A 26,055-nucleotide genomic window follows, 5' to 3' on the forward strand; every position below is an offset into this window, starting at 1 on the left:
GCCTGACATGCGACTCTGCCCGCACGTTCTTTCATTACAAAATGTCCGTTAACAATGGAATGTCCGAATAAACTCCTCATGCCGACTTCTTCTGAAAGTTCTCTGTTCTCTGACGACTTACTGGGTCAACAGAGCCTGAAATGTGGAAGTTTTCAACTTGAAACAGCGAGACGCTGCCGCCTCGAAGCACAGATCGCCATCAGGCGCCGTGGGCCGTCCTTAAAGCGACACTACCAGACCAAAATCTCTCATCAGCCGTTAAAATTTTTACCGAAAACCAGCCGAATTTATCGAATGGTGTCCACTCAGTTGTGCCTTACAGTTTTTGAAAATTTTTTTATCAAACAAAGCAGCAGTGTCTGAGCCATTCCTAAACAATGAAAAATCGACGAGAGGGTGGGCCACTCCTCACTCAAAGACTGCCCACAGGCGAATGACGTAACCAACAGGCGTGAAAAAACTCTCGCATGCCCACGAAGGTTCAAGCATGTCTGATGTAATCACACGTGATTCAAATCCATATGGTTTTTGAAAAAAATAATAAGGTCCGTTACTTTTATCACAGACCTCGTATTTGTCACATCGCTGGCTCACCTCATGCGAACAAAGCTGGGACTCGCTCTTATGTAGCACACACATACAACTCAACATTCCATGGTCAAGTGGAAGCGCAAACTAGAAGCAAAATTGATTTAATGTAATTGTTCCTAGAATTTATTGCCTTTTTCACACAGAGAGTACTGAGCTCCTTGTGTCACAAGAGACTTTGGATTTAAAACTTCTGGGGGCTCTTGGAAGCAGGATATCTCACCATATTCCCCAGTGGATAATATCAGCCCTGTAACTTTGTAAAAATAGCTATGTAATATCTGACAAAAAATATCAGCATGCATTTTACATTATTTATGGCTATATTAGATAGATAGATAGATAGATAGATAGATAGATAGATAGATAGATAGATAGATAGATAGATAGATAGATAGATAGATAGATAGATAGATAGATAGATAGATAGATAGATAGATAGATAGATAGATAGATAGATAGATAGATAGATAGATAGATTGATTTATTGTCATTACAAAAGTGCAATGAGATTTCTTCACACCCAATCACTACTTACTTTTACTTCTTTCCCTCAATTACCAAAACGACAAGAGTCACAGAATATTCTGTTACATTAATAGACAATATTTTATTTAATAACTTAAATTATGCAATGAAATCTGGAATATGTTTACGGATATTTCAGATCACTTTCCAATATTTCAAATTGTGTAATTGGAAAATTGTTATATGCCAAATAAGAAGTCTACTACTTACTATAGAAATTTCAATACTACTAATAAAATTAAATTTAAGAGACAAATTGAGAACATATCCTTTGAAAAAATATATATGGAAACAGATTACAATTTAGCCTATCAGGTCTTCATGCAAATGTTCAATGAAGCTTACGAAAAATCATTTCCAATCATTAAATTATCTGGTGATACGTCCAGAAAGCAAACCCCATGGTTTTCTAAGGGACTACAAAAATCTTTATTCAAAAAAACCAAGTTGTATAAAAAATATTTATCATCTCCTTTGCCTTTAAATTTATCAACCTATAAATTCTATAAAAATAAATACACTACTCTTCTTAGGGCTGCAAAGAAGAAATACTTCAGTGACAATTTTCAAAAATCAATAAACAATATTAAAGGGACCTGGAAAATAATCAATGAACTACTTAAAAAGAAAACATGTTTATCAAAATATCCGTCAACTTTTTTAGATGGATCTAGAAGTTTCTCTGATCCTTTTGATATTACTTGCAAATTTAATAATTTCTTTTCAAATGTTGGTGCTTCTCTTGCAAAGAAAATTGACTCCACAAATATAAAACCTGTTGATTACATTAAAGGTTCATTTCCTTCTATGGTTGAATTTGAACCCACAAATTCCAATGAGGTTTGTGAAATCATTGCTGGTCTGCGTCCATCTGCAGCTGGCCATGATGGAATAAGTACATCTTTTGTTAAATCTGTTGTGGTGTGTTTTTAGATCTTTCCAAACTGTTTGATACAGTAAATCATGAAATTTTGCTTTCAAAGTTAAACAAATATGGATTTAAGGCAACTGTACATACATGGCTTAGTAATTATTTATCCGAAAGAAAACAGAATGTTTCTCTAAACCTGGACTTGGATATCAATTGTATAGAGTGTGGAGTACCTCAAGGTTCAATTCTGGGACCGTTATTGTTTATAATATATATTAATGATTTTGCATCTGTTTCTACTACTACATTCCCTTTGTTGTTTGCTGATGATACTACTCTTTTTATTTCCAGCAAAGATAGTGATAGTTGTTCAGTACTTTAAATGATGATCTTTGTAATTATTCAACCTGGTTCAAAGCCAATAAATTATTGTTAAATATAAAACAAAAGTCAAATTTTATGTTATTTTCTGGCAATAAAAAAGTAATCATGGTGTAATGAAAATTTGCATAGATAATGAAATAATATCAAGGGTTTCATCTATATGTTTTTTGTGTTTGTGGATAGACGAGAAACTGTCTTGGAGAGAACATATTGATCATGTTTGTAAAAAAAAAATAACCAAGTCAATAGGAATCATAACCAAAATAAGATATCGAGTACATCACAAATGTCTTTTGACATTATATTATAGTTTAGTTTATCCATATTTAAGTTACTGTAATATTGTATGGAGAAGTACCTTTGCAACTTATATAAACAAAATATTTCTTCTACAGAAAAAAATTTGCTCGAATAGCTACTCATTCGAAACCTTGTGCTCCAAATGCACCTCAGTTTTTTAAATTGCAGCTCTTAAATATTTTCCATATAAATATTTTCTTGACCTGTACGTTTGTTTTCAGAGCTCTCTATGATATTAAGTGGCCTTCCTTCATTAAATATTATTTTGTGCATAACCATCAAATTCATAATTATCCGACCAGGCAGGCTGCACATTTGTATTTACGTTTGCATGGAGTGACTCGTTATCAGCATCACATCAGATATCATGGCATTAAATCTTGGAATGATAATGTACATCTTGTGAACATCTTGTGTACATCTTTATATATGTATAAAAGTGGACTAAAAGCGAAGATTCTGCAGGAGTATTTACAATGACTTGTTATAATCTGGAAAAAATTGTGTAATTCTGTTGTATTCTGTTATGTTTGCTTTATTCGGGAGTAGGATTCTCTATAAGCCTTTTTGGCTTCCACCACTCCCTTGCACATTACTTATTGTATTTTTTTCTCTCTCTCTCTCTCTCTTTCTCTCTTTTGTTGTTTTATGTATATACATTATTTTGTATGTTTTATTTTGTGCTAAATAAAATCAAAATCACCTCAGGCAAAAATACAATTAATCCACAGTTATTACAAGTTGAACGTAATAATGGTACACATCAGAATTAAAACAACCATACATATACATTTGATTGTTTATGTACGCTAAACTTTGAAGCATTCGGTCATCCAAATTGAGGAAATGTGAGCATAGGGGAGCCGCAGTAGTGTCAAGTGCGGCCCTAAGCCTGTCATGTGTGCAGATGAGATGAGTTCGTTTCAGTCAGATGAGTTTGTATCAGTTTCTGTCAGTGTGTGCATAAAGTCTGGAGTTGCATTGACAACATCAGACTGTAGGGGAGGGCAGAAGATAAGAGGGTGGCAGAATGGTTCACCAAGGCCCTAGAAATTCTTCTGGAGGAAAACAGTGGGGCGTTTTGACCTCTATTATGTGGTCACATTCAGCCAAAAGCTTCAAAATATCTTAAACAAGGATCAAGCACTCTTTAAAAGTTGAATGTTTTGCCATGGGTGCAGCAATCAGCTGACCTGACCCGAGGCAAAACTGAAAGAAAGTGAACCCAAGAAAACATAGGAAATAATGAGCACTGAAGTGGAAGCCCGGAAGAGCATCAAGAAATCTATTTTCCAATGAAGACTGAAGATTCTATACTTCATATGATTACTGACTCTTATTCTGATACTTTTGTAGCAAACGGTTAAAGTTTTATTTATGGTTATTTGGGGTAACTTGATTAGGGCCCCTTCACACGTAGCACGAAGTTGGGCAAAAGACCGGAAGAAACCAGACAAAAAAAAGATGAAAAACAACAAGTTGGTGAGCCGTGTAAAATTCCAGCTGCTGTCGGGAGGGGACACGGTCGGACAGGTGTGAAAGATCCTGTGGCGACGGTTTTGTGCACGCTCATGCGTGCGCACAAACACATTGCGAGCACATTAAAGGTGTGAGACCACATCACGCTTACACCACAGTGGAAGGAATTAGATGTACAAATGTACATAAATAAATGAAAATGTCTAAGGATAAATTAATGAGAGACCACAGAACATTAGAAGAACAATTAATGTACTGTTTGAATGTAAGACAATCATGTTATTCGTAATGATTATGTTCTCACTGTAATAAATTAAAGAAAAATGAAAAAGTGACAAAAAGAAAACCAATTTACTGTGACAATTTTGGCACTCTGGCAAAGCAATTTGCTTCAGGATTAATAAAGTTCCCCTTATGATGTATAATTGATGCATGATGATGTGACGGTCTTTGTTGGAAATGACAGATCAAATGGATTGCATTTTGTCAGTAAAATATTTAATTCCTGGTGTAAAGAGCAGACAATATAAGAATTAACGGCCCTTTGTTCCCTGTTACTCTGTACAAGAACCAAGGAATTAATGAACTGACATGTTTGAATGATCATGAACACATCAACCGTGTCCAGCTGTGCAGCACACGGTGCACCGAAGGACACTGCATTATGTGGACTATCACTCGTGTGATGGGTGTGACATTTGACTTGCTAGCTTAGCGGTCATATGATCAGATGGATATATTCACGTGGACCAGCCTGGCTGATTGCGTTAGCAGTGCACAGTGAAGCACTGCTGAAAGCGTTATGTGTTTTTATTTCTTACCACCTCAGGAAAGCATGTCGACACCTGTGCTTCACAGTGCAGTGTTGCGAGGTGGTGTTCTATATGGCACAAAGTGTGTTCTCCAGCTGTGAGCAGCACTGACACAGGGCTGAACTACTGCCGGCTTGTCGGTGACACGCCCACCTGTCCGGTGCAAATTGCAGCTGCATAAGACATATCTGCACGTGTGACCTGGCTCTCATGTAATGCTGATCATTGTTATTAGTATTATTTATTGTTCTTTGTTTTAATTTAACACGGTGTGTTCACCCTGTCAGTGTCAGCTGCGAGAGTGAGTCTGAGCTGGACACGCCCCCGTATCTGCAGAGCGAAGCAAAACCATCACACATGAATGAGCTCAGGCTGTTGTCATCATTGTTTGTTATGTTTTTATTTTACCATTGTTTCCTTTAATTGAACACCTCACTGTCACTCACACTCTCACCTGACAACACGCATGTCATCTGACAGTGTTGGTGAGCCTTTGCTGACATGATCTCAGTGACACGCTCCCTTGGGCTCACAGCTGGCTGCCACTCAAAGCCCCACATTGCGATTGCGTGTCACGTGGCTGTCTGCTTGATGGCCACACTGGACTGAGCGCGGACCGAGCATTTTTTAGTTTTAACTCTTAACTCTGTAGTCCTGGCATGTGTGCACTGCTATGTGGTGATCCCACCTCCAGAGGGACATGCAGAATATGACATGATGAGCAGTCCACAGCTCCGTCAGCTGTGCGCATGAGCCTGTCACATGCATCAACTCGCGTGGACACGCACCTGCATGTGTTACTACAGCTGAAATAATCATAATGTCCCATATTGTGTAATGGGACATTATACAATATGGCCTTGGATTATTCAAAATGGCCTCGGCTTTTCTAAGTGCCGCACGAGTGGTGTTGGATGTTCGTGGGTAGCACCTGGATTCTGGCCAACTCCGGTCGAGAGTGGGTCGAATGGCCACTTGCATGGCATTTGCCAACTCTGGGCTGTTGGTCTGAAGGCTGCCTTGATTGCATCATTTGGCCACGGTTCGACATGTCCAATGATTTCATGCAGCTCTTTAGCCGTGGCACGATATGTCCAACCTGCATATGACATGCCGTGCAAATTCTGTGAACATGATCAGATGGCAGATGGCATCTTTCCCGCTGTTGGAATGGGTTTCCAGTGCGAATGGCATATAGAGTGCATGTGCCGTGCCCCGATGGATGTGCTGACTGCTATACGAGGCATTAGAGTGTGGCTCCAGTTTTCCACGAGTGCCATTCAACTCCTCCTTCATGCCCTCATTCTGCCTCAATAGTGTAATGTGTGAAGGAGCCTTTACTTTTGGTTCTTTAAAGCAGCTGTATCACAGTTGCATATTGTTATGTTCTGACCTTAAGTTTAAATCAAAAATGAGGAGACAGACATGGAGTGTGATTGCTGTTCGTTTACTGAAGACTGAACTGAACAGTATACAGGAAATCAGCCCAGAGGGCGTCGGGAGGTTACCGTAGCCTAATAGGGCCAAACTTAATAACGAGACCCCAGCTCAATACCTAACATTTCCTCCCCCCTTATTCTGTAAGACTAACCCAAATGTCCACTGAAGATAACAACACAACATAGCATTCAAAAAAGGATGTGACATTTCTTCAGCGAGGATTACAAGTCCAAGCAGTCTGGAGGCTGCCACTCGCGAGTGGGGTACCGGTGAGGATGGTAAGTCACCGGAGACGGCGGTGGCAGCACTGGTTCTGCCGTCGATGGAGCCTGGGGAACCTGGTCTGTAGCATCATTCTCCTGAAGTGTGGCTGGCAGGTTTTCAGAGGCAGCCAGGCCCTCCACTGTGTCTGCCTGGCTTGCGATGTCAAGTGCTGGAGAGCCCATCAGCTCCGTGGGGGGGCCTTTGCTGGCCAACAGCTGGTCAGTATGACGACGCCACACTGCATCTTTGCTGGTGAGTACTTGGTATGACAGCGGACCGGTGATGGCAACTATCTCCACTGGCACCCACTTGGGACCCCCTAGGTAATTACGAGCTAGGACAGGGTCTCTTACGTGGAAAGACCGTGGCGTGACTGACCTACATCAACTCTGTTCTTGCTGACTGCTCAGCACGATTTCGCTCCTCGCTGGAGGACATATGCAGTCCAGTTTGGTGCACAGCGCTCTTTTCAGGAGGAGTTCAGCAGAGGGCGCCTTGGTGGTTCTGCGTGGCGTGTTTCGGTAAGTCAGCAAGAAACTGTGGAGTCGCTGATGAAGGGAGCCTTGGGACACTGATGCCTTTAGACTGTGCTTTAAAGTTTACACAGGCTTTCTGAGGAAAGCCTCCATCTCTTCGGCAACAAACTGGGGTCCGTTGTCACTCACCAGCTGTTCCGGTATTCCATACCGACTGAACATTTCCTCCAGTCTCTCGATGGTTTTCCTGGTAGTTATAGACCTCACGATGGGCACGTCCGGCCATTTGCTGTGTGCATCCATGACCACCAGGAACATTCTCTCCTTGAATAGTCTGGCAAAGTCTATATGTCTGCACTGCCAGGGCTCAGCTGGCCATTCCCATGGGTGGACTGCAGCTAGTTTGGTGCATTTCGCACAGTCTGGCAGGTGGTGCTTGTCTAACTCTGGCCACCAGAAGTAGCTGCGGGCCAGCTCCTTCATGCACACTATGCCACAGTGCCCAATGTGGAGCTGTTTCAGCCTTGGGCTCTGCAGAGAAGGGGGTATGATTACCCTTCTGCCCCACAGCAGACACTCTGCCTGTACAGAGAGTTCCTGTTGTCTGACCAAGTATGGCTTGGTGTCAGGTGAGTCCGAAATTCTTCTACCTTTTATGATGGCATCCATCAGGGTAGATAACACCGGATCATTCCAGGTGGCATGTCTCACTTGTTTTGCGGTGACAGGGGTGTCGTCCACTTGATGGAAGTAGAAGATGTCAGTTTGTCGGGTCACTGGCCTCGCCACAGGGAGCGGGAGGTGGGACAGGCCATCTGCGTTACCATGTAGTTCAGATTGGCGGTACTTGATGTCGTAGTTATGGCCTGACAACAGCAGGGCCCATCTCTGCATTCTGCTTGTGGCCAGTGGTGGAATGCCCGTGTGTGGTCCCAGTAAGGCTGTTAGCGGTTTATGGTCAGTCAGAAGCGTGAATCTCCTTCCGAACAGATACTGATGGAATTTCCTAATTCCGATCATGATGCTCAGAGCCTCCTGCTCATTCTGTGCATAGTTACATTCAGCTTTGTTGAGGGTCTTCGAAGCGAAAGCAATGGGTTTGTCTGTGCCATCCGGCATGACGTGTGAGATGACTGCGCCAACCCCATAGGGGGAAGAGTCACAGGCTAACTGACGTGGCAATGCCGGGTTAAAATGGGTCAGCACATCAGAATTCAGAAGGGCTTTCTTGGAGCTGGCAAAAGCCATTTGGCAAGACTCTGACCACTTCCATTTCCTTCCTTGCATCAGTCCAGTGGAGTCCATGGAGCAGTTTCAATAAAGTGGAGAGATTTGGAATGAATCAACCCTAATAGTTCAGGAGCCCCAGGTATGAGCGTAACTGGTTTACGTTTTGTGGTGCTGGGGCTTCCAAGATGGCCTTGGTCTTGGAGGGGGCCTTGTGTAGACCCATGCCATCGATCACGTGGCCCAGGTATTCGATGGAGGACTGGAAAAACTCACATTTTTCCTTTCAGTCCATATTCCCTCAGCCTCTGTAGTGTCATGTCCAGGTTGTGGAGGAGGTCGGCGTTGTCCCTCCCCGTGATGAGGATATCGTCCAAGTAGCACTGTACCCCCGGTAGCCCAGCCAGAGTCTGACTGTCAGTAGCTCTTTGGACTCGGGGTCCACTGGCATCTGCAGATAGGCCTGGTTCAAGTCAATTTTGCTGAATTGTTTGCCGTTTGCTAGACTGGCGAACAGGTCGTTGATGAGGGGCAGCGGGTAATGTTCATTTTGCAAGGCTGGGTTAACAGTCACTTTGAATTCACCACAAATTCGTAGGCTTCCATTTTTTTTAAGGACAGGCATGATTGAGGTAGTCCAGTCACTGACAGGCACTGGTTCGAGCACCCCACTATTCACCAGATTGTCCAGCTACTTTTCCACTTTTGGTCGCAGTGAGTATGGGACCGGCCGCGCTTTAATGAATCGGGGGTTGCTCCTTGGTTTCAGGGTCAGCTTTGCCGTGATACCCTTCATGTGCCCTAGTCCTTTTGTGAAGAGTTCACCGTGTTTCCTTAATACAACTTCTAGAGCTGTCTCTCCATGGCTCAACATGCAGATGGTAGGCCAGTCAATCCGCACTTTATCCATCCATGATCGACTGAGCAGGGACGGGTAATTGCCTCGAACAACGTATAAGGGCAGCTTTACACATTGTCCATTTAGCTCCACTTTGACCTTGACCAAGCCCTTGACAGCCACTGTCTCCCCCGTATAGGTCTTCAGCACCACCCGTGCTGGTTGGATTGGCAAGTGGTGTAAGTGTTCTTGATACACTGTCTCTGAAACTAGTGACACTGCTGCCACGGTGTCAATTTCCATCCACACTGGTTTGCCCTCCAGCAAGGGTGTCAGTAGCTGTCAGACCCTCCAGCCAGCGAAAGAATGTGAAGGGGCAACTCGTCATCTGTGGATTCACTGGTACTAGCTTCTTTTTCCATCACATGCACCGTTTTCTTATGTGCAGCAGCTCTCTTTTGTTTGTTAGTGTTTTTCTGCATTGACTGAGTTCCCTTTTTCCTATTACGACAGGCCTTTTCAATGTGACCTTTTTTCCACAGGCATGGCACTCCAATTCTTTACACCAGCACTCTGCTGCCGGATGGCCTTGTTGGCCACAGCGATAACATGGCCTCGTTGTCGAGCTGTCCTCTGTACTAGCTACCTTCAACACCTTAGCCAAGGTTGCACTCAATTGTTGTGCCTCCTTTGCAGCCATTTCCATTGACAAACTTATTTCAGTTGCTTTGGTCAGAGTTAATTTGTCCTCAGTTAGCAGTTTTCTCTGAGTGGCCTTGTTGCGCAGTCCACAAACCAGCCGGTCATGAATGGCACCATTAAGAGAGCCCTCTTTAAATTCACAGTGCTCCGCTAACTTCCTGAGCGCAGCAACAAACATAGTCACAGTTTCCCCCTCCTCCTGATTATGTTTATAAAATCGGAACCGTTCAGCAATCATTAAGGGCTTAGGCGAGAAATGTGCACTTAGAGTTTTAACAATTTGGTCATATGTGAACTCTTCTGGCTTCTTGGGCTGTGCCAGTGCTCGGAACAGATTGAAAGTCTTTGCGCCCATTACTGTTAGGAATGTAGCTACCATTTTCTCCGCGCTGATTCCGCTGGCCAAGACAAAGAATTCAAAACGCTCTGTATACTCGCTCCATTGCTCCACAGTGTCATCAAACGGTCCAATGTTCCCCAATACACCAGCCATTGCAGAATGATTTTCCCTGCGCTGTCCTTCGTCTGATTGTCTGTTGTCTGGCCCTCCAGATGAACTTTCCTGTTTGGTGTTGTTTCCAGGTAAGCTTTCGATGCTACCTCCCGTGCTTTCGTTGCCCGATGTACTGCTCATTAGGCAATGAACTAATCGACTACGCGACTAACTTGGAAAACAAAATGTCTATTTACAAAAACGAACACTCTCAAACTTCTTCACGTGAGATCAGACGCATCCTTGTTGCCAGTTGTTATGTTCTGACCTTAAGTTTAAATCAAAAATGAGGAGACAGACATGGAGTGTGATTGCTGTTCATTTACTGAAGACTGAACTGAACAGTATACAGGAAATCAGCCCAGAGGGCAGCGGGAGGTTACGGTAGCCTAATAGGGCCAAACTTAATAACGAGACCCCAGCTCAATACCTAACACATATGAAAAAGAAACCCTTAAAATTTGTCTGAAATACTATTTTCCATATCTGCTCATAGTTTTGGGATCCACCTCTTTGTGTGGTTTGTTCTGGTTCCTGTACAGAAGATGGACTTGTTCGGATACAGTTGTTGTGTCTGTGGTTGAGCTTCTAAGTGTGTGTGAATCTGAAATACACACCCAGTGTGGAGATGTAGATACTAACTAAAAAAAACATGTAGCAGATTGTATTTCTAAAACAAACCAGATGAAAAGTCAAAAATGAAAAAAAGAATTTTGTTCAAATAAGAGTTTCATATGAGTTAATATTGGAAATGAGCCCCATGGTGGGTACAGGGAAAAGCCACCTGTTGCTACACAAAGAAACCGTTTTAAAGCTCAGTCATCAACTTCAGAATGTGGGCTTCAACTTTAAAGAGCTGGTAACACTTTGAGGGAATCACTTTATCTTTCCGCCATGGCGATGAAAAAGAGCTAATCTCAAAGTTAACGCTTGAGAAATCCCGAAGTGCACAAAAATATGCCAGTGAACAATCAACTAACAATAAAAACCTTTCAAATGTTATGAATCAGTGGCAGCATATGTTTACATGCTACTGGTTGTGAGTATATGTTTTTATTTTGTCTATGACCCCGGCAGCCGAGTCCCAAACACTAAAGAATTGACCTGACACAGAAAGAATAATCAGCAATTTAAAAAAAAAATTGAATGCCATCTCTAAGGGCTCTTTCACACTTGAACCCAAGTCTAGATCTGAGTACACTTGACCCCAAAGTCCACTTGTGCGAATATTGTGTACCATACTTGAGCATGGATTAAGGAACTGTACCGAGGCCACCTGAAAAGGTTCTCTTGGGTACAATTCGTGTGTACTCAGGTACAATTCACGGCTGGTGTGAAAACAAACTACCAAAACCATAAATGGGTACAGAGTTGGCACGTCAGCAAGACTGGCGGGACAAATGAAGGCCAAACACACCCTCATCTCATAGGTAACAAACAAGCTAACGCCAACTGGCAAATCTTGGTTCAGGTGTTTTCATTCATTTTCTATACCTGCTTACTCCAATCAAGGGTCATGGTGGGTCTGGAGTCTGTCCCAGCTGTCATAGGGTGAGAGGCGGGGTACACCCTGGACAGGATGCCAGTCTGTCATAGGGCCACCACATATAGCCAGACAAACTCATTCACACTCTCACCCACACCTATGGTTAATGTAGAGTCGCACATGCACCTAACCTGCACATCTTTGGAAGTGAGAGAAAGCCGGCGCACCTAAAAGGAACCCATATGAACACAGGGAGAATATGCAAACCCCATACAGAAAGGACCAAATGAGAAGCGATAATGCTAACCACTAAGCCATGGTGCCGCCCATTTCAGGCGTTTTGTTAACACTTATATTTGCAGACTGGGTGGTGCATAACGGGTGACTTGGGTGGAGGTATTCAAAATTATGACCACCACATTGGCTCAGTTATTGGGGCCTAACAGTGGAGATGGCATCACTAACCTCCCAATACCTATTGATTAGTGCTAATGGTGCTAATATAGAAATTAAATAATGTAAAAAATTTCACTTAACAGAAATACTGGACCAGAGATGTCTTAGTCAGTTCTATTAACTGCACAGTAAGCCATATTATTGCAGATATTTGAAATAAAATGCTCAGAAAGGACAAACATGGTGGAGTCCACAGCAGCTAGTAGCCATGACTAGTGACTAGCAGGTGACAGTGTGGCCCTGCTGACATGCACTAGCAGTCACCCAAAGCAACAAGGCCCCCATTGAGCATTTTATGGCTGACAGTAGCTTAACACTCTACCTTTTCACTCATTTATTTATTCATTCATTCATTCTTGCCACTCATCCTAGTCCAGGTCCCCGTGGCCATAGACACTTCCCTATCTTAAGTCAAGTCTTCTATCAGTTTCTGGGGATCTCAAGGTGTTCACAAGCCAGCTGGGAAATACCATCTCTCCACCATGTCCAGGTTCCTCCCCGGGGCCTCCTTCCAGTTGGACGTGCCTGGAAAACCTAGAGCAGCCTTTTAATTTATTTTTTTAATTTTGGTTAGGTTGCAGGAGTTTCATAACTTATATATATATATATATATATATATATATACACGAGGACTGTTAGAAAAGTCTCCGACCTTTTTATTTTTTCAAAAACCATATGGATTTGAATCACATGTGATTGCATCAGCCAAGCTTGAACCTTCGTGAGCATGCGTGAGTTTTTTCACGCCTGTCGGTTGCGTCATTCGCCAGTGACCAGGCTTTGTGTGAGCAGTGGTCCACCCCTCTCATCGGATTTTTATTGCGAATAAATGTCTGAACGATTTGGAGCTTTGCTGCATCAATTTTTTCCAGAAACTGTGAGAGACCTCCAGGTGGTAACCATTCGGAAAATTCAAATGGCTTTGAGGGACGATTTTATGGGGATTGCACAGATTAAGGAGTGTTCCAGCCGGTTTAAAGACTGCCCACAGCTGCTGAGAGCGCGCTGCGCTCCGAGCGCCGATCGACAGGGTGAAACACCGCTGAAACAACCAGATCATTTCCAACGTGAAGGCTTTGTTGATCCGGGACGTCGTCTGACTTACACAAAAATGGCAGGAGACGTGGACATCAGCACTTTTTCGGCATATTCCACTGTTACAGGAGTTTTTTTTTCATGGAAAGAAAAGCGGACGGATGCGCCACCGTGCCTCTCATGGCGCGGCACAAAACCACCTCCGTGTTGGTCTCACAGGACGGCTTTGAGATGGCTTTCAGACAGCTGTTGGTGGGTTTTCAGTCGTGTGACTAACCGAGAAATTGTGGATGAGCCTGGACATGCCAGAACATGTCCTGTGAGGCTTCATCACGGCGTTGCTTTGCGCCATGCAGCACCGCCGCGACGCGCGGAATTCCTCCACTCCTCTTTCCATGACAAAAACTCCTGTAACAGTGGAATGTGCCGTTCATTTCCAAACTGGACGCTGTGTTTTACCCGGGATGTCCTCTGACTAGCACAGGAATTGTGAAAGACATGGACATCAGCACTTTTTCGGCACATTGAGACAGACGTGCAGAGGAATTCTGCGCATCGCGGTGGAGCCGCATGGCGCAAAGCAATGCCGTGATGAAGCCTCACAGGACATGTTCTGGCATGTCCAGGCTCATCCACAATTTCTCGGTTAGTCACACGACTGAAAACCCACCAACAGCCGTCTGAAAGCCATCTCAAAGCCGTCCTGTGGTTTTGTGCGGCACGGTGGCGCATCCGTCCGCTTTTCTTTCCATGAAAAAAAATTCCTGTAACAGTGGAATGTGCCAAAAAAGTACTGTCCACGTCTCCTGCCTTTTTTTGTGTAAGTCAGACGACGTCCCGGATCAACAAAGCCTTCACGTTGGAAATGATCTGGTTGTTTCAGCGGGGTTTCAGCCTGTCCATCAGTGCTCGGAGCACGGCGTGCTCTCAGCAGCTGTGGGCGGTCTTTAAACCGGCTGGAGCACTCCTTAATCTGTGTAATCCCCATAAAATCGTCCCTCAAAGCCATTTGAATTTTCCGAATGGTGTCCACCTGGAGGTACCTCACAATTTCTGGAAAAATTTGATGCAGCAAAGCTCCAAATCGTTCAGACATTTATTCGCAATAAAAATCAGACGAGAGGGGTGGACCACTGCTCACACAAAGCCTGCTCACAGGCGAATGACGCAACCGACAGGCGTGAAAAAACTCACGCATGCTCACGAAGGTTCAAGCTTGGCTGATGCAATCACACGTGATTCAAATCCATATGGTTTTTGAAAAAAACAAAAAGGTGGGATACTTTTCTAACAGACCTCGTGTATGTATATATATATATATATATATATATATATATATATATATATATATATATATATATATATATATACACTCAACAAAAATATAAATGCAACACTTTTGGTTTTGCTCCCATTTTGTATGAGATGAACTCAAAGATCTAAAACTTTTTCCACATACACAATATAACCATTTCCCTCAAATACTGTTCACAAACCAGTCTAAATCTGTGATAGTGAGCACTTCTCCTTTGCTGAGATGATCCATCCCACCTCACAGGTGTGCCATATCAAGATGCTGATTAGATACCATGATTAGTGCACAGGTGTGCCTTAGACTGTCCACAATAAAAGGCCACTCTGAAAGGTGCAGTTTTGTTTTATTGGGGGGGGGGGGATACCAGTCAGTATCTGGTCATGCAGTGCAACACATCTCCTTCGCATAGAGTTGATCAGGTTGTCAATTGTGGCCTGTGGAATGTTGGTCCACTCCTCTTCAATGGCTGTGCGAAGTTGCTGGATATTGGCAGGAACTGGTACACGCTGTCGTATACGCTGGTCCAGAGCATCCCAAACATGCTCAATGGGTGACATGTCCGGTGAGTATGCCGGCCATGCAAGAACTGGGACATTTTCAGCTTCCAAGAATTGTGTACAGATCCTTGCAACATGGGGCCGTGCATTATCCTGCTGCAACATGAGGTGATGTTCTTGGATGTATGGCACAACAATGGGCCTCAGGATCTCGGCACGGTATCTCTGTGCATTCAAAATGCCATCAATAAAATGCACCTGTGTTCTTCGTCCATAACAGGCGCCTGCCCATACCATAACCACACCGCCACCATGGGCCACTAGATCCACAACATTGACATCAGAAAACCGCTCACCCACATGACGCCACACATGCTGTCTGCCATCTGCCCTGAACAGTGTGAACCGGGATTCATCCGTGAAGAGAACACCTCTCCAACGTGCCAAACGCCGGTGAATGTGAGCATTTGCCCACTCAAGTCGGTTACGATGACGAACTGGAGTCAGGTCGAGACCCCGATGAGGACGACAAGCATGCAGATGAGCTTCCCTGAGACGGTTTCTGACAGTTTGTGCAGAAATTCTTTGGTTATGCAAACCGATTGTTTCAGCAGCTGTCCGAGTGGCTGGTCTCAGACGATCTTGGAGATGAACATGCTGGATGTGGAGGTCCTGGGCTGGTGTGGTTACACATGGTCTGCGGTTGTGAGGCTGGTTGGATGTACTGCCAAATTCTCTGAAACGCCTTTGGAGATGGCTTATGGTAGAGAAATGAACAATCAATATACGAGCAACAGCTCTGGTTGACATTCCTGCTGTCAGCATGCCAATTGCACACTCCCTCAAATCTTGCGACATCTGTGGCATTGTGCTGTGTGATAAAACTGCACCTTTCAGAGTGGCCTTTTATTGTGGGCAGTCTAAGGCACACGTGTGCACTAATCATGGTGTCTAATCAGCATCTTGATATGGCACACCTGTGAGGTGGGATGGATTATCTCAGCGAAGAAGTGTTTACTATCACAGATTTAGACTGGTTTGTGAACAATATTTGAGGGAAATGGTGATATTGTGTATGTGGAAAAAGTTTTAGATCTTTGAGTTCATCTCATACAAAATGGGAGCAAAACCAAAAGTGTTGCGTTTATATTTTTGTTGAGTATATATATATATATATATATATATATATATATATATACGAGGGCTGTCCATAAAGTATAGGTCCTTTTTATTTTTTTCAAAAACTATATGGATTTCATTCATATGTTTTTACGTCAGACATGCTTGAACCCTCGTGCGCATGCGTGAGTTTTTCCACGCCTGTCGGTGACGTCATTCGCCTGTGAGCACTCCTTGTGGGAGGAGTCGTCCAGCCCCTCATCGGAATTCCTTTGTCTGAGAAGTTGCTGAGAGACTGGCGCTTTGTTTGATCAAAATTTTTTCTAAACCTGTGAGACACATCGAAGTGGACACGGTTCGAAAAATTAAGCTGGTTTTCGGTGAAAATTTTAACGGCTGATGAGAGATTTTGGTGATACTGGTGATACTGTCGCTTTAAGGACTTCCCACGGAGCGAGACGTCGTGCAGTGCTCCCAGGCGCCGTCGTCAGCCTGTTTCAAGCTGAAAACCTCCACATTTCAGGCTCTATTGATCCAGGACGTCGTGAGAGAACAGAAGAAGTCGGTTTCAGCATTTTATCCGGATATTCCACTGTTACAGCAGATTTTTTAATGAAAGACGTGCGGACGGGTCCGCGCGTCGGGACGCAGCCGGCGTGGTGCGGCGACACAGGAAAAACACCTCCGTGTTGATAACCATTTGTAAAATCCAGGCGGCTTTTGATGGCTTTCAGTGGAGTGAGTATATGAGAAATTGTTTAACAGCTGGACATGTTCCAACTTGTCCTTAAGGCTTCCAACGGAGGTGTTTTTCCTGTGGCAGAGCGTCGCGGTGGCTGCGAGCCGACGCTGCAATCCGCCCGCACGTCTTTCATTAAAAAATCTCCTTTAACAGTGGAATATCTGGATAAAATGCTGAAACCGACTTCTTCTGAAACTTCTCTGTTCTCTGAACGACGTCCTGGATCAATAGAGCCTGAAATGTGGAGGTTTTCAGCTTGAAGCAGGCTGACGACGGTGCCTGGGAGCGCTGCACGACGTCTCGCACCGTGGGAAGTCCTTAAAGCGACAGTATCACCTCAAAATCTCTCATCAGCCGTTAAAATTTTCACCGAAAACCAGCTTAATTTTTCGAACCGTGTCCACTTCGATGTGTCTCACAGGTTTAGAAAAAATTTTGATCAAACAAAGCGCCAGTCTCTCAGCAACTTCTCAGACAAAGGAATTCCGACGAGGGGCTGGTCGACTCCTCCCACAAGGAGTGCTCACAGGCGAATGACGTCACCGACAGGTGTGGAAAAACTCACGCATGCGCACGAGGGTTCAAGCATGTCTGACGTAAAAACATATCAATGAAATCCATATAGTTTTTGAAAAAAATAAAAAGGACCTATACTTTATGGACAGCCCTCATATATATATATATATAATAAACCTTTTTTTTTTCGAAAGCCTGATGATATGTAGTTACTTTGTCCTTTTGCACTGTAACACTGAAAATAAGAAAACCATTTTTTAAGACAAAGTGATTTTGAAATTGCAGCTTTGTATATGCTCTAGCCCACAGGAATTCCTTATTGCACACAGACATACTGTGCACACAAATGCCCTCCTGACCAGGCGACCGCACAGGAAACAATATGATTGAATTTCTCAAGAGTTACTCTCTGCATGCTTTCATGGCACGAGCCTTACTGTAATTGTTTGCCTGAAACAGTTGACCCATCTCTCAGAAAACCAAAGAAATGAAATGTGAAATATTCACTTTGCCCCAAAGAGGCCCTAACCAAAGGGCAGTGCACAGCTCAGCAGAAAAGCTGCACGTGCACAGAGTGAGGCATCAGTTTTTCAGAGCTTTCGAAATCAAGCTTTCCTCTATGAATGAATGTACAATAGGGAAATGTGACAGATTTTATGTAACCATTTCCTTCTATTTTAGTAGTCTTCATTTTTCTGTTCCCATGCCCATTTGGGGAGGTGATAATTTACTGCCACGATGAAAGCTTATGCAATTTTACCAGATATGCCACACACTGACATGTTAACATGGTGCACTATTACTGGGCTTTCTTAAAGGAAAAATTGGAGCACTTGAAAAGCTAAGCAGTTCATTGTTTGTGATGGTTCTGGATCCAGACTAACAGCCAGGCTTTCAGTGACTTCTTGGACTTGGCTGTTCAGAGTGCATCTGTACAGCAGTGTTCAGAATAATAGTAGTGCTATGTGACTAAAAAGATCCAGGTTTTGAGTATATTTCTTATTACATGGGAAACAAGGTACCAGTAGATTCAGTAGATTCTCACAAATCCAACAAGACCAAGCATTCGTGATATGCACACTCTTAAGGCTATGAAATTGGGCTATTAGTAAAAAAAAGTAGAAAAGGGGGTGTTCACAATAATAGTAGTGTGGCATTCAGTCAGTGAGTTTGTCAGTTTTGTAGAACAAACAGGTGTGAATCAGGTGTCCCCTATGTAAGGATGAAGCAGCACCTGTTGAACATGCTTTTCTCTTTGAAAGCCTGAGGAAAATGGGACGTTCAAGACATTGTTCAGAAGAACAGCGTAGTTTGATTAAAACGTTGATTGGAGAGGGGAAAACTTATACGCAGGTGCAAAAAATTATAGGATGTTCATCTACAATGATCTCCAATCCTTTAAAATGGACAAAAAAACAGAGACGTGTGGAAGAAAATGGAAAACAACCATCAAAATGGATAGAAGAATAACCAGAATGGCAAAGGCTCACCCATTGATCAGCTCCAGGATGATCAAACACAGTCTGGAGTTACACTTAGAAGACGACTGTGTGAAGCTAATGTATCTGCAAGAATCCCCCGCAAAGTCCCTCTGTTAAATAAAAGACGTGCAGAAGAGGTTACAATTTGTCAAAGAACACATCAACTGGCCTAAAGAGAAATGGAGGAATATTTTGTGGACTGATGAGAGTAAAATTGTTCTTTTTGGGTCCAAGGGCCGCAGACAGTTCGTGAGACGACCCCCGAACTCTGGTTCCAAACCAACAAAATTAATGTTTTGGAGTGGCCTGCCCAATCCCCAGACCTAAATCCAATTGAGAACTTGTGGGGTGACATCAAAAAAGCTGTTTCTGAAGCAAAACCAAGAAATGTGAATGAATTGTGGAATGTTGTTAAAGAATCTTGGAGTGGAATAACAGCTGAAAGGTGCCACAAGTTGGTTGACTCCATGCCTCGCAGATGTGAAGAAATCATGAAAAACTGTGGTTATACAACTAAATACTAGTTTAGTGATTCACAGGATTGCTAAAAAAGCAGTTTGAACATAATAGTTTTGAGTTTGTAGCGTCAACAGCAGATGCTACTATTATTGTGAACACCCCCTTTTCTACTTTTTTTACTAATAGCCCAGTTTCATAGCCTTAAGAGTGTGCATATCATGAATGCTTGGTCTTGTTGGATTTGTGAGAATCTACTGAATCTACTGGTACCTTGTTTCCCATGTAACAATAAGAAATATACTCAAAACCTGGATTAATCTTTTTAGTCACATAGCACTACTATTATTCTGAACACTACTGTATGTGTAGCAGCTGGTACTCGCTTACATCTGCATTATGTTGTGTTTTTGACTCCTCCCACTCGCTTCTCTCAGGATGCAAACTCACAATCTCCAGCATGGGATGCGGACGCCCTGGCCAGTCGACTAAAACCCAGCCTCTGGCCTGAGTGGCCAGAATCCTTTGGCTGTCTGGGGAGTGAGGCCTATTGACTACCCTGTCCTGCTGGCCTCCATCACATATGCATTGAACGTGTTGAACTTGCAGAGACATTGACTTATCTCGGACTTTGAGATGAAAGATGCCAGGGAAGAGTTTATGGAGTCATTGGACAGAGGTCTTTGGTGATGCTGATATCTTTACAGGAGCACAAAGATCCAAATCTTTTCAGTCCCAGTGCTTCCTGTCTTTCTGTTTGGTTATGAGACGTGAATGCAAACTAGAGGCCAAAGGTGATGACTGGATATCTTTGGCATGATCCAGCACAGTTGCCTCAGTGGCTGGAGAGGCCCAAGAAGATGCCCACGTTTCACATGGCTGTGGTTGATCAATGGTTGCTTTTAAGATGTGGGATGGATCAATCATCTGCCTGGGTGTCTGCCATCCAGAAGTTAGGTCTTTGATAGTGTAGTGGATGCAGCGATGCATGGCAACCAGTGCACGCAGCTGACCTGACTTCAACTGCTATCATCCATCCATTTTCTATACCTGTTTACTCCACTTAAGGCTCACAGGGGGCTGGAGCCTGTCCCAGCAGTCATGGGGCGTGAGGCGGGGTACATCGTGGACAGGACACCAGTCTGTCCAGGGCCCACATATACACCCTGAGGGAACCCACGCAAACATGGGCGAAACATGCAAACTCCACACAGAAAGGCCACAGGTGGGCAGCAATCCACACGACTTCTTGCTGTGAGACAACAAGGCTAACCACTAAGCCACCGTCAACCCAATCTCCCGCTATTTTGCAATGACATCACTAAATGATGCATCACATTGGGGGAGGTGATGTTCCAGTGGTTAAGCGTTGGGGCTTGAGACCACAGGCTCTTCGGTTCAGATCACGGCCCTGACCGGGAAAATCACTAAGGGCCCTTGGGCAAGGTCCTTAAACCCCTAGTTGCTCCTGGTGTATAGTGGGCGCCTTACATGGCAGCAGCCTGACATCGGGGTGAGTATGAGGCATTATTGTAAAGTGCTTTGAACGATGGAAAAGCGCTATATAAATGCAGTCCATTTACCATTTATTTAATGTAAGTTAATCTATGGTTCACAATACAGTATTTTTTTGTGACAGGAGCACGAAATGCGGGGTGGTGTGTGGGGGGGGGGGGTGTCTGCGGGGGTTGTTTATGGGTAGAGCTAGGGAAAGGGTAGGGTTAGAAATAGTTAAATAAAAAAAGACACATTACTAAAATGTGACTCATTTCATGACGGGAGCACAACAAAAAAGTGTGAAACTGGGCTGACCACCGTGGCTCACTCACCTGCCCTGATACAAAAGAAAACTCAGACTAAGGCTGGTCTCTCATTACTGATTTTTGCTTTTCCAATTCCAAGAAAATAAGGAAACTAGGCCCGATTCATTACAACAGCAGTCTAAAGTTGTGTGTCATAGTTTTTTTTTATATGATTATACACCAGGTTACTGCCGAATTGAAATGAGATTGAATGCAGGGAGCTGCTGGACATGCTTACAATGGTTCTGTGTGCAGTCTATCTATGTGCTAATGTCTGTGTTTATCTTAACACATTACAAAGCTATAATATATCTGTTAACATCTGAAAACTGTCTTCTGCTGAAGAGTGTGGCATGCCTTTCATTGGATTATGGATGTTTATTTCCTGAGGAAATCTAAAGAGGTCAGCAAACAGTGTGTCTATGAATGCACCATCCAGCACACAGACTGACCGCTGCACCCCCCTGACTGCTCTAGTCATTGAAAGTGCCCTGCTCCCAAACAGAAATAATCTGCATTATATTTTAATTCCTTAGTTAGCCTTAGTTTTTGTCCTGTAGTCCCTCAGCAGCAAAGAAGATTGTCTCTTGATTGATTCCCAGATGGGATAGTGGACACAGAGATGACTGAAAAGACCCAGTTCCGGCACGTACCATTTGTTACTGTTTTTTGCTCATTTTCAAAAATTCTCCTGATTGGACACTAGATCTGTTTAACTCATTCTCCATATGTTAACTACAATACCATTTTCTTCAACACTGCCCTTCATTCATTAAATGTACCATGTTAATGTAGATGTCAAGCATGAATAGTCTCTTACCACGAACTCCATAAATCAAGTAATATGAACATCACTGCATCATTAACAAGTTAGAAGGTAAAAGGCCTATTGATGTCAGGTGGAACCCAAGTCGGGGGGTGGTGGGTTGAAGCCTATCCCAGGAGTCATAGGGCGAGAGGCGGGGTACACCCTGAACAGGGCACCAATCAATCACAAGACCGCTGAATATACTTTAAGTTTAATGAATTAAGAAATGTAAAGAGAGTGAAACGCTTATTGAGTGTTGTTAGAAGGAAAGGTGATGTAACACAGTGGTAAACATACCACTGTCTCAGCTTTTTTGAAACGTGTTGCAGGCATCCATTTCAAAATGAGCAAATATTTGCACAAAAACAATAAAGTTTATCAGTTTGAACATTAAATATCTTGTCTTTGTGGTGTATTCAATTGAATATAGGTTGAAGAGGATTTGTAAATCATTGTATTCTGTTTTTATTTACATTTTACACAACATCCCAACTTCATTAGAATTGGGGCTGTATGATAAATCTATCTCAAGCAGGTCATACTCAAAACCTGAGTGACCTTTCACTATATGGACTTGTGAGGGAAGCCACCACTGCACCCACAACAAACTTTAGTGGCTGTGACTGGAGAAACTGCACATGGTGGCTTTTACCTGTTACTTCACTAAGCGCAGCTTCATGGTTGAGTTTAGTTCTATAAGGAGGCGAGGTGTCGGTCTTCATGCACACAAAAGCTAACATCTACAGTACTATAAATAAATAAAGCTCACGATGGGCTTCTGCTTATTGTTTGCCTTAAACTCTAATGTGCTGTGACAGAAAGCATTAGCTCCCACCGTGCAGCAGCTGCACACTTCACTTTGTTTCTATCTGTATTTCTGCACCACGTGTGTGCTGACATGCTTCTGCGTCTGTAATCAATTCCCAGAAAAATCATTCCTGCTCCCACTATTGGCTGTACAAACTGTGGTTTTCCATCAGAAATTCCTTCTGTTTGGGTTTGATTTAGAAACCAAAGCTGAATGTTTGGACTGGAGCTCCCATTCCATTTAGACTCTATCAGTCCCTTCTTGTTTTTTTGCTTTTTTTTTCCCCCCAAACTCAGTGCTACATCAAAAATACCTGAGAAAAAAAAAAGACATGAGTGTTGTTCTCCTGTTTGCTTCCTGCAGTGAGACGGCTGGAGTTGTATTGCTGCACCTAAACCTGATTACGTGGATGATGAAACCGCTGCTGGGCTCCAAGAGAAAGTCGTGACATGTTGCCATGGAAAAGTTAAAATAGAAAGCATCTGCGTGCATGTATCCGTGCACATACCAGATAAGTGCACTGATGTAATGTAGCTTGACATTTAATTTTCAAAAGATATTTCTCCTCCTGAATGCCTGATTACTCTGCAGCACTTAGCGCAGGTTTGTTTTTCTTTTCTTTTGTTTTTTTTTTCCCTGCATTTTTTTGGACCCTGAATTTACAGCAGGGAACTCACGATTGACATTGAAGGTCAACACTCTGCTTTCAAATCTTTTTATCTTGAAATCATACCTTGTACCACGTGTTGCGCAGCTTCTCAGATGTTGTTGTTGTTGATGTGAAGACGTGTTTGTCCTCTGTAGGCCGCTCTGGCTCAGACTGTCTGTCCTCAGAGACGACGGAGACGTGGTGTCGGTGTGAGGCTGCTGTGCCATAACGCCACTGACATTTACAGTGTGTAAAAAGAGCACGGAGCAGGGAGGGGATTGTGGGTACGCCTACTTACCGCCTGTCCAACAGCACCGTCTGTCCCTGCAGATGATTGCCAATAGGAGTTCAGGGGTGTTGCTGACGTTCCGGTACGGGACGGCCCGGTGCAGCTCCTGTGGGACCCTGCGTGGTGACAACAAGTCAAAATTCAGTATGAAGCATTACGGTAGGATCCTCCCTGTACACGCCTGTGTTATGTTGCCAGTGTCCTCCATAAGGACGTAAAGAAGGATGGGAGCAGAGGGCACTGTGCTGTGCACGGGGGTTAACTCTCTGAGTGCATACCTCTCATTCTTCATGGATCTTCTTTCATTGCCAGCATCTCTTTGGGGGCACCACCACCATGCAGAGAAACCCAATCCCCTGCTCTTTGTAGTTTGCAGAACAACCCCCCCCCCCACTAAAAAATTGAAATCCTGCAGCAAATGTGATTAAAAATCAAAGCAGAAAAATTCCCCTGTTGTTGACTTTGCGCATGTGGGGGTCAGGGTGCAAGTAGGTCCGTGTGTCACTGTTGGCCAAAATACATTTTCCATTGTGAGAGTGTAACGGCAAATTACTGTTCAAACTACAGAGTGCATTGTCAGCTACAATAGAAGTGTTCGCATGAGTGTAATAATGGAGCGCAAATTAACGTGTTTGTGTAGACGATACAAATGGCGAGACGTAGATAGAGAGCGATTTAAAACGAGGAACAAAGCCGCTGTTATGGGGCAAAATAGCAAGAATTAGCCAGAAATGCTCCTTTTCCATTACCCGAGCAGACGACCGACTCAGAGAGGGATTGTGGTTTGACTCGAGGGAAAGAGCCAGAGAGAAAAAAGTCTGTATTGGACCAAGTGAGTGCTGACAGACAGACCGCATACTGGAGCAAACCGGGCCAAAAGGCAAAAAATGTTGCACTCAAAGGCAGTTTCAGAGGAAGAGGCAGAGTTGCATCACATTTTAGCTGAAATGTGGTATTTATGTTTAGTTTTTAAATTTGCTTCAGTATCTAAGACTTGCTTATTGTTACACAAATAAACTTTGTGGGTTCTCATATAGTTTGCATTTGCAGGCTGTTGAAGATCTGCCCTTTGACCATCATCTCATCAGGCAGTGATCAGTAAAGAATGACAGTGTATATAGTGTAAATACTAGGATTGTAATCGACTCATGGAGAGTTCAATCAATCTTTAAGAAGGTGTCTACAAAAAAATCCACCGGCCCAGACGGCATCTCTGCAATGCTTATAAAAGCATGTGCAGAAGAACTGGCCCTTGCTTGGTGTCCTGTCTTCCAGCAGTCCGTAGACCTTCATACTGTACCAACCCTCTGGAAAAGATCCATTATTGTTCCAATCGCCAAAAAATCGTGCTCACTTGGAAATAATGACTATAGGCCAATAGCTTTAACATCTGTTGTAAGCAAGTGCTTTGAAAAGATTATGCTATTTTTCCTTAAGACGGTTGTTAACCCTGTACTTGATCCATTCCAATTTGCTTATAGGCAGAGTAGAGGCACTGACGATGCCATTAACAGCTTAACCCACTTTTCACTTAAGCACTTGGAAGATCCTACTGCTTATGCACGGATTTTATTGGTTGATTTCAGCTCAGCCTTTAATACATTACAGCCATACCTGTTGTTGTCCAAGTTAAAGGAAATGAATGTTAACCCACTTTTAATCAGATGGTATCATTCCTTTTTAACTAATAGATTACAACAAGTTAGAGTTAATCAAGCTCTTTCAGTACTCAAATCATCAAATACAGGTGTACCACAAGGCTGTGTCAGTTCTCCTGTTCTCTTCACTCTTTATACTAATAACTGTACAAATAACTACTGCAATAACTTTGTTTTTAAATTTTCTGATGATACAGCTATTTTGAGCCTACTGCACAAAGATTCAAGTCCAACAAAGTACTTCCTTGAAGTGAAACACTTTGTGCAGTGGTGTGATGACAACCACTTGGTTTTAAATGTCAATAAAACCAAGGAAATGATTCTGGATCCAAGGACTGTTGGGGACCATACTCCTGTGGTCATACATGGTATTCCCATTGACCAGGTCAACTCATACAAGTACTTGGGGCTGCACATAGACAATACCTTCAGCTGGACTGCACATGTGGACAGTTTGTGCTCCCGATTCCATCAAAGACTTTATTTCCTTCGTAGACTTCGTTTGTATGGAGTCAATCAGAAAATTATGTTGTTGT

General features: G+C 43.3%; 1 protein-coding gene across 3 annotated transcripts in view; it reads right to left on the bottom strand.

Moving 5' to 3' along the window:
- Window positions 1-24,185, bottom strand: part of LOC117521928 (KN motif and ankyrin repeat domain-containing protein 4-like) — a 50,504-nt gene extending 26,319 nt beyond the window's left edge. For 2 of the 3 annotated variants that reach the window (XM_034183293.1, XM_034183292.1), the window contains exons 1-3: window positions 24,140-24,168; window positions 23,871-23,977; window positions 23,657-23,790 (exon numbers count right to left, since the gene is read on the bottom strand). In XM_034183293.1, the coding sequence (XP_034039184.1) occupies window positions 23,657-23,790; window positions 23,871-23,977; window positions 24,140-24,153 (255 nt within the window). In that variant the 5' untranslated portion in view covers window positions 24,154-24,168. Of the gene's footprint in view, window positions 1-23,656 lie in introns of all 3 variants that reach the window. The other variant, XM_034183294.1, reaches the window with a different exon arrangement.
- Window positions 24,186-26,055: the final 1,870 nt, after the last annotated feature.

The sequence above is a fragment of the Thalassophryne amazonica genome, chromosome 12, assembly GCF_902500255.1.
Source record: "Thalassophryne amazonica chromosome 12, fThaAma1.1, whole genome shotgun sequence".
In the NCBI taxonomy this organism is placed as follows: Eukaryota; Metazoa; Chordata; class Actinopteri; order Batrachoidiformes; family Batrachoididae; genus Thalassophryne; species Thalassophryne amazonica.